Source organism: Cynoglossus semilaevis, chromosome 10, assembly GCF_000523025.1.
Source record: "Cynoglossus semilaevis isolate Cse_v1.0 chromosome 10, Cse_v1.0, whole genome shotgun sequence".
In the NCBI taxonomy this organism is placed as follows: domain Eukaryota; kingdom Metazoa; phylum Chordata; class Actinopteri; order Pleuronectiformes; family Cynoglossidae; genus Cynoglossus; species Cynoglossus semilaevis.
The window spans coordinates 3,016,996-3,025,086 of record NC_024316.1 but is presented as its reverse complement, the minus strand read 5'-3'; the positions used below and the strand labels follow the sequence as shown (position 1 = coordinate 3,025,086).

General features: G+C 43.2%; 1 protein-coding gene across 1 annotated transcript in view; it reads right to left on the bottom strand.

The window, feature by feature from the left end:
• huwe1 (HECT, UBA and WWE domain containing E3 ubiquitin protein ligase 1) overlaps nt 1–8,091 on the bottom strand; it is a 30,292-nt gene that overhangs the window by 14,105 nt on the left and 8,096 nt on the right. The window contains exons 24-48 of the mRNA XM_025059414.1: nt 7,851–8,027; nt 7,454–7,699; nt 6,924–7,057; nt 6,724–6,836; nt 6,453–6,635; nt 6,149–6,365; nt 5,935–6,057; nt 5,605–5,842; nt 4,897–5,244; nt 4,618–4,740; nt 4,437–4,532; nt 4,075–4,344; nt 3,812–3,964; nt 3,567–3,694; nt 3,407–3,488; nt 3,148–3,324; nt 2,471–3,025; nt 2,181–2,376; nt 1,902–2,069; nt 1,665–1,813; nt 1,336–1,402; nt 807–1,030; nt 510–721; nt 220–402; nt 3–72 (exon numbers count right to left, since the gene is read on the bottom strand). Coding sequence (XP_024915182.1) covers nt 3–72; nt 220–402; nt 510–721; nt 807–1,030; nt 1,336–1,402; nt 1,665–1,813; nt 1,902–2,069; nt 2,181–2,376; nt 2,471–3,025; nt 3,148–3,324; nt 3,407–3,488; nt 3,567–3,694; nt 3,812–3,964; nt 4,075–4,344; nt 4,437–4,532; nt 4,618–4,740; nt 4,897–5,244; nt 5,605–5,842; nt 5,935–6,057; nt 6,149–6,365; nt 6,453–6,635; nt 6,724–6,836; nt 6,924–7,057; nt 7,454–7,699; nt 7,851–8,027 — 4,632 coding nt within the window. The remainder of the gene's footprint in view (nt 1–2; nt 73–219; nt 403–509; nt 722–806; nt 1,031–1,335; nt 1,403–1,664; nt 1,814–1,901; nt 2,070–2,180; nt 2,377–2,470; nt 3,026–3,147; nt 3,325–3,406; nt 3,489–3,566; nt 3,695–3,811; nt 3,965–4,074; nt 4,345–4,436; nt 4,533–4,617; nt 4,741–4,896; nt 5,245–5,604; nt 5,843–5,934; nt 6,058–6,148; nt 6,366–6,452; nt 6,636–6,723; nt 6,837–6,923; nt 7,058–7,453; nt 7,700–7,850; nt 8,028–8,091) is intronic.

The window sequence follows — 8,091 nt, the reverse complement described above, 5'->3', positions numbered from 1 at the left end:
GCTGGGTTAACAATGGGGGAAGATGTCCCCAGAGGCTTCAAAGCAGCATTCACTGTGTTGGCCATGTTGGGACTATTTCAAAATGATACAAAAGATATTTTGCATAAGGTTTTTGACAATTTCCACAAGGAAATGCATATCCTCTTTATAAATAGAATACTTTTGGCATACAAGCAAAACCAATAGGCAGTTTAAATAATGCACAGTTGTATCAGTTACCTGGATAAATCTAAGCTGTGAGGTACACGAGCCAAGTCATTAACCAGTCCCTTCTTAAGAAAAAGCCTGATGATATTGTTCATGCCATTGTGTTGTGTTTTGGCTGCTGCTGTGCTGTAGAAACTGGAGGTGGAGGGACAGGATTCCATGATGGTGCTGATTATGCACATGACCGCCTGAAGCCTGTGAAATAAGTGCATTAAGGCTATTAATTAGAACGTGAGTTTCGCTAGCACACATTCAAGTAAATAATCAATTAAATCAAATTTCTTATTAGTATTATTGTTTACCTGGCATGTTTTTCAGCTCCTTCTGCCATGGCTAGCGCTCTACTGAGTGCAGCCTTTACTTCATTGACAAGTGCCACCTGGGCATCAGTGCCAGTGCCAGCAGCTGCCAGGCTGGCAAGGAAGAGACGTGCGAGGGCTGGCGTGTCCTTGTCCTCCGAGTTTTGGGTATGGGGCAGCAAGTGATCAAGCACAAAGGCTAAAACACTGCAGTCCTGGTGGAGTGATCAAACACCATTCAATTGTTAAAGGAAGGACACCAAAAAGCAAAAAGCATACTGAAAGATTACAACCACCCACCTCCTTAATGAGCTCCGACTGTCCAGCAGTGTAGCAGTAGGAGGCAATTAAGGTGGCAATGCCCACATAGGAGCGCACCAGTTCAGCCAGTAGTCTCAGAATGGTGGAAGTTGGCATCAGAGGTTTGCTGGCCTTCACTTTAGCTGCTTTACTCTCTTCTGAACTGGTGGCCTTCTCTCCCTCCTGGTCCTTTTTCTCTTCCCGCATCTCTTCTGGTGTTGAGGCTTCAGAGGAATAGAACCAAAAAGAATGAGATGAAGTGAAGCTCTCATAGTCTAATACAAACAAAAGGCTCAAAAACTTTTTTAGGAAATACGGCAGCTTCCGTATTTTTTATAGCCATCAATAAATAAATAAATTAGACTCCTGTTTAATATTTACCGTATGGTTATGTGACAACTTTCTTGCATGGATAGTGACATAGCAAAAGAAAACACTTTCAATGGGAGCTTAACTTCTTCAAACAATCATAGAAGATATCCTGCATACATTATCCTGCAAAATAATACAGTACAGATTAGTTTCTCACCTTCTCCTTGTGGTGTACCGGATTGTGAAGTCTCAGCCACAGCTCCATCAGCAGCAAACACCCGAGTCTAACAGGAAGAGACATGACTCATTTATTAAAATAGGAGGAACTGAATCTATTGTTACTACATAAAAGGGGGAATTCTTTGCTACTTAAATGGAAAATTATGTTGTTCCTTGATGACTAAACAAAACGAGAGTTGCAGATTAAAAAATGAACTAATTTTTTTCAAACTAAATCTTTAGAAGTAGGCAGACATTTCAGAGAAACAAATGTGAAACAAAAGCCTGACAAGTCAGTTTCACATAATACATGTTACTTAGACTCACATTTATGTGGAATGCAGACTGGGAGTCAAAGTCACTGCCCTGACGGGTAAGACGGTATTGTTGGTAAACATCATCACCAACATCCTGCAGTATCTGACACAGGTCTTGAGCACCAGGAACTGCAGCTGCCCGTTCTTCTGGACGCTCCGCTTTATCAAACACCAAAGCAAAATTTAGGCTCAATGGAATATTTAAGCACTGCAAAAAAAAAAAATCCTCTTAATGTTGTCATCTTACGTTCTTCTGGAGCATGGTAGGCAGCCAGAGCATTCAGCATGTCATAAATGACCTCCTTTATTGTGTCAGGAATAGTTGGTAAAGGTGAGAGTTTGAGGGGAGTTGTCTTTACTAGCTGAGCCGCATTGGGCCCCTTAATACGAAGGTTCTCAAACTCATCATCAGATGCTGTGGGAGAGGATAAAATCAATATAGTACTAACCGAAAGCAAATTCCCAGTTAAATAAGCTTTAAATATAATAAAATGCATCAGAGTCTATCAAAAACATTGACACTCACCAGTTCCAGCTCCGCGTGGTGCGGGCAAGGCAATGCGAACGCAATTGCTAGCAGTTTCTGCAAAACATTCAGGGTTACGGCAGGCTGCAGGGCCCAGAACACGAAGAATATAGTTGATTTCTCTGGAACCAAGGCTGCCTGACACCACTCCTGACGTTGTACTGCCTGCTCCACTGGTCACTGCGGACCTTACAACCTATTTAAACATTAAAGATTTTGTCAACAACATTTGGTATCAGTAAAGTTAAGGTAGAATAATGTCATTCAATTTAAATGACTACTGTACACACCTTTTCCATTGTGTGTCTCAGTGTGGCAGGATCCTCTATGATGTGTCTGAAGAGAAGAGTAACAAGTGGAGTGAAGCCATTAAAACCAGAGCTCTGAGTCAGCCCTAGAAGCATCCGTGTGCTCTTCAACTCCGCAAACATCATAGCGTAGTGATGGTTGCGTGTTAGGCGCAAACAGAGACGCAGTGTGGCATGGAGAGTGTCGGGATCCACAGGGACACTAATCATGCTGACACAGGCCCGTATGAGGACGGTGGTCATGTCCTCTGACAGGCCTTTTACAACAATATCAGAGCCCTGTGAATAATCTGACTCCAAGGAGGATGAGGGGCCTGAGGTTGTTTCTTTTAGCTGGCTGGAATCCCGCTTTGGAGTGCTTATTGGAAGAGTGGTGGACCCAAACTCAAGGTCGGTCTGGGTTTCCTCTGCTTTGCCTCTGTCCGTCTCTTCTCTCTCAGAGTCTGTTATGCTGCCAGTCTTGACAGGTTTGGGCAAACGTGGAACTCTTTGGACGTTCAGCATAACTGGCCTCCTGTTACCCGTCTCCTCGTTGACCTGAGAAGAGCATGGATATAATAATAAATAATAAAAGCATCAGACAAGTATTGATTTTTACAAAAAGCAAACAAAAGTTATCTCTTTCTTTTCCAACAAGTCACAAAGCTGTCTTTGTTTACCTGCACCATTGTGTTAAACTGCACAGTGTATCTCCGGCGCCCAGCTGTAAAGCGGACACTGGTCTCCCCAGCCCTCCACGCTGAGTCAATAGTGCTGTTGTTTGACGCGCTGTAACTGCACCAACGACCGGAGCGGTCATCAAACCAACGCCAGTTATTCCCATTAGGCTGCAGATACTTAAGGTAAAGAAAACAGGAAAAAAATTAGAAGCGGTTCATGCAATTCTCTTTGTATTTTCCCTCTAATTATAATATATACCTTGTTCATTTGTTCTCTGCGCTTTGAAGAGACTGCCATTTTCTCGTAGAAGTCAATAATCAACAAAACTGGTGTGATCCACCTGCAGAAAAAGCCATATCATAAATTAAAAGTATAATGACAACAACAATGGTGATATGTAGTGATGAGCAAAACTCACTTTGGTGTCTGAATGTCTTTCTGTTCTTTTGCAGCCTGCAGGCAGGGTTGTACAACCTCAAGCAACTTTATTAGCAGATTAAGAATTCCACTGTTCTCCACAACTCTTGCACCCAACAGTTTCAGCTCCTTCAGAAGAGACAATTAAATTCAGGTCAGGGTTTTGCCAAAAAAGTTGAATATTAAAATTTTCTACAAGTGACATTTTAAAGCTTACATGAAGATCAAGTACATTTTTTATGTTACCTCAAAGAGCAACGTGAGCAGCAGAATTCTTGTTGCCAGTTTGGAAGCCTGTGGCAGTGTGGCCATCTGTCTGGTCCACTCAGACACTGTCTTAGTGTCACTGGTTGTTAGGGGTTCAGCCGCCTTGATCAGAACGTCGGCTGCCTCCCACACCTTGATATAAACACGTGATCATAATTAGGTTATGAACAACATGGGCTTCTACTGAGCAGCAGAAGTTCAGTTATGCAAATCCCATGTAGCAATATGAAAAAAAGTCTTACCTGGTGAACAACCTGGCCAAGGATTAAATCTCTGTACTCAGGGCCACTTCTTTTAATGGCAGTCATCAGCAAATCACAGAGTCTGTAGACTGTATCAGGTAGTTCATCCAGGAGATGGAAGCATCCAGGCAGCATTGAGTCTGTGAAGGTGTGAAGCTCCTGAGGATCTAGTGGCTCTGCCTCCATAAATCTTTCCAAGCAGCGGGCCTCCTCCTCTTCTGCTCGCTCCCTTGCTCTCCGGTCCTCCTCTTCGCGTCGACGTGCTGCTTCCTGAGGCATGGAGAAATAAACTTAAAAATTAGGTTTTGAAAGTTCAGGCAGTTTAGGGCCCACAGTGTTTTAAGTAATTTCAGCTCATTGACCTCAGGAGAATCAGAGCGCTGCTCCATGGTGACTTCTTGTCCGAGTGACATGGCAATGGCCCTCATCATCTGATCCTCTTCAGACATACTGAGATCCTAAATAATTTTTAAAATAACATGTTTTACTTTTTCAGATACAAAGTTAATAAAATTGAAATATGCTTTAAAAAAGAAGCCTTACTCTCACAGCACCACCAAGAAGTGGGGGAGGGTGGGTTAGTAAATATTCTGTGGCCTGCTCCATGGTGCTTGTGTTCAATAAGGCCTCCATGGCATGTTCTCTTGAGAAGCCCATATCCATTAACTACAAAAACAAACAAAGATGGAGATTTTACTTTGAGGGAACATTGGTGTAAATCAATCTGAATGATAAACAAAAGTTGTCACTTTCTTCAGTTTAAAGGTTAGGGTTGTATTCATCCACTCAGAATTAAGTGTGTAAGAAACACTGCCACCCCACCTGTGTGAGCTGAGACTGGTTGACCTGTGGTTCACGGCGGGGAGTGGAGCTGCTTGAATCATCAGCGGCTCCTCCTGCTGTTCCTCCAGAACTTGTCCTAGCGGCTGGCTGCGCATCTCCACCTGCTGGTGGTGCTCCCGGAGCCACAGTGGGCCCTAAAGAACTAGCAGGCGCTGCTTCCTCATCTGCACGCACTGTACCCTCTCTCTCCTTGGCCAGGCGCTCCTGAATGACTGGCTCCCCTCTCAGGATGTGGCAGAGTATAGCCAGCATTGACTCAGCCATTCTGCCCCCATACACTTTAAGGGGCTTCCTGTTCCATAGGCTGCGAATGCAGCTGAATGCAGCCTTGATGACAAAGAGACTTTGTTAATATAATCAACATGCACTCTGAGTTAAGGCCCTATTTTTTTTAATACTCTTGCATGTTTTCATATTGGGTAAGCCCTATGGAAGATGTTTTAATTTCCACATCATTTAGTGTACAGTATAAACTTAAGTGCTGCGTTATTAGTTTATAGTTTATTAAAAAAAAAGGTCATAAATGCTTGCGGCCAAACATAATAGTAAATAAAGCAGTAGGTTTACAGTGTAATGATGATGATGAAACATCCACTGAGTAAATTATTGTAATAGTGGCTCCAGTTTTCAGAACAATCACTAAAGCCGTAATGAAAACCAGGAGCAGGGACACATGTGGACACTAACCTTCTGAGTGACTATGAGGAACCGGAGTGCACTGAACTGGGGCACTGATGGTGTGACTCCAGGCATTTTTGCTGGTAGAGAGTGAGGTGAGTCTAGCACAGTGCTTGGGTTCACCATCTTCTCCACCAGCATCAACCAGGCATCAAGAAATTCCCCTGTTCCATCTGGCAGATCAGCATGTTCCAGACCCTCAGACACTGGCACTTTTCCACCCATAGTCAGGGCCCAGTTGAATGTTCTGCAAAAGATTAATAACCAACTTGAGTGCTGTTGCACAATTGACAATACCACTTTTGAAAAAGTGAAGAGTTCTTTATTGGCAAGACTCACTCAAATAAGGCATCGTGTCCTCCTGAGCAAAAGAACTTCTGCAGCATGAGATGGTATGGGTATTTTCTCTCATCAAACAACATGGGAGATGTAAAACCCACTGAGCAGATGAAGAATGTCAACCTGCAGAAAGAAGAAACAGCAGACAAGAGCTTTGAGTGCAATGCAGTTAAATGGAAAAAAGGCATAAGGAAAGGTTTTCATCTGCTCTTACCTAAATCGAGGGGTAGGTGTGTAGGGCGGTGGTAGCCAACTTAGTCCCTTAGTGAGCAACTTGGTGAGAGCAGAGGCAGTGGCCCGGGCAGCAGGTGTCGGTGTAGTTCCTGTGCTTGTGGCGTGGTGGGAGCGACGTTGGCGAACTGGAGAGCCCACACAAAGCTTCACCAGCAGGCCAAAGAGTTCAGCTAGGGCTCTGCCTAATCGAGATGAAGCTGACAAGAACACAATAGAAAAAAAAATGAAGAAAAGAAGAACTATTTAAATATACTTATTTAAAAAAAATTGAATAGTATTCTCACCAGAGAGCAGAGGTTTGATCTGCTTGATGCGAGTGGCCATAGCTGGTGTAAGTTTGGACTTGGCCTTAGGATCTGTTGCAGTGGGTTCATCAGTCTCCATGGGAGCTAAAGTGTCCCCATCCAGACCCATGCCTTCCAGCAACCCACTGGCAGAAGAATCTACTGAGGCTGCATCAGACTCTGCTAAGAGGAGAACACATTTAAAGCGGTATGTTCTTAGCTAAACATAACAGGACACAATGCTGCCAGTTTGGGGTTAAATGGTTAGTACCAGTTCTTCTGGAACCAGAGGCAGTGGCTGCTGCAGTGCTGCCAGATGGCTTCTCCTCTTTAGGCACCAGTTTCTGCATGTCAGCCTGGCCAAATTCACACCCTGGTGGAAGGCTGTTGAGAACAATTAAACTGTTTTTAAGCTGCAAAGACAAAGACTGCAAAATATAAAGCAAAAGGAGTTGAGGTTAAGAAATTCACCTGTTGGGTGTACACAGGGACAGCAACACTGTGCTCTCCCACACCAGAGAGCAGTAGAGCTGACTGAGCTTGTTAAGAACACTCAGGCCAAGCTGGGAGCCCCATTGGTTGACTGAAATTGCTCGAATTTCACTCTGTTGAAGAACAAAAGAAATTTAAACAAGCAGTATGAAAAACCCCTTTATTTGCACAAATGCAGACAATTTTTGAGAGTGCATTTAAACTTTGGTGAACATTATTTTAAACTTTAATATATGTTTACCATTTCATCTTTTGGCAGGTAGTCAGGTGATTACATAGGAAGTAACTTTTTTAGTTTAAGTTTAAAACTCACAAAGGTAAAAACACACATATTAGCAACATGACTCAAGTAAAATATGTCAGGTAAAACAGTTCCAAAGTATAAGTAGAATACATGTGAGAGGTTTCATTCATGTTTCAGATTCCACACATTTACATGGAGTTACTACAGTCATGCGAGGGCATTAGAATCCAGTTTAATGAGAACATATGCATCAGTATATAATTACCTGTCCAACTCTGCAGGTGTGGACAAACATGAGGATGTAGGCATGCGCTGCCGTAAGTGCATGGAGAAGAGGTGTGGCGTGGGCAGACAACGTGGCATCAGTGACGTGACCTGCATTAGCCAGCTCTCTGAGAAGCACAGATCCACCAGGCACCTCGATGGGTCGATGGAGTGGCTCAAGAGAGGTCAGAATACTGTCCAGTTGGCATAAGCCTTCCTGAAGTACTTTGGGTTCATGTGACAGAGTCTAAGGGAGAGAAGAGTGAAAACATTTAATTCTGCAAGCTGCGCAAAACTTCAAGTTAGTTAGAGAATCAGTTTTGGTTCTTATGGTGCTGTTAAACGAACTAATGTTACTGGGAATTATAACAATATTTAGGAAAACAAACTGAACTTGCCAATATGGACTTGCAGACACCAGCCACAGCTTGACAGGCAGCAGAAGTGGGGAAGTCGATGGGCAAGTTGGGTAAGCCCAAAATGGAGACTAAAGGGAGCAGCCCCTTCTGATTGACAAACTCCTGACAGTGGTCATCTGTGGTGTTGTTGCTCAATATGGACTCCACAAACTTCATCTAAAAATAAAAAAAGGACAATACAAATAATAAGCTACTGAAAGAATTGAACAAAGACAAAACA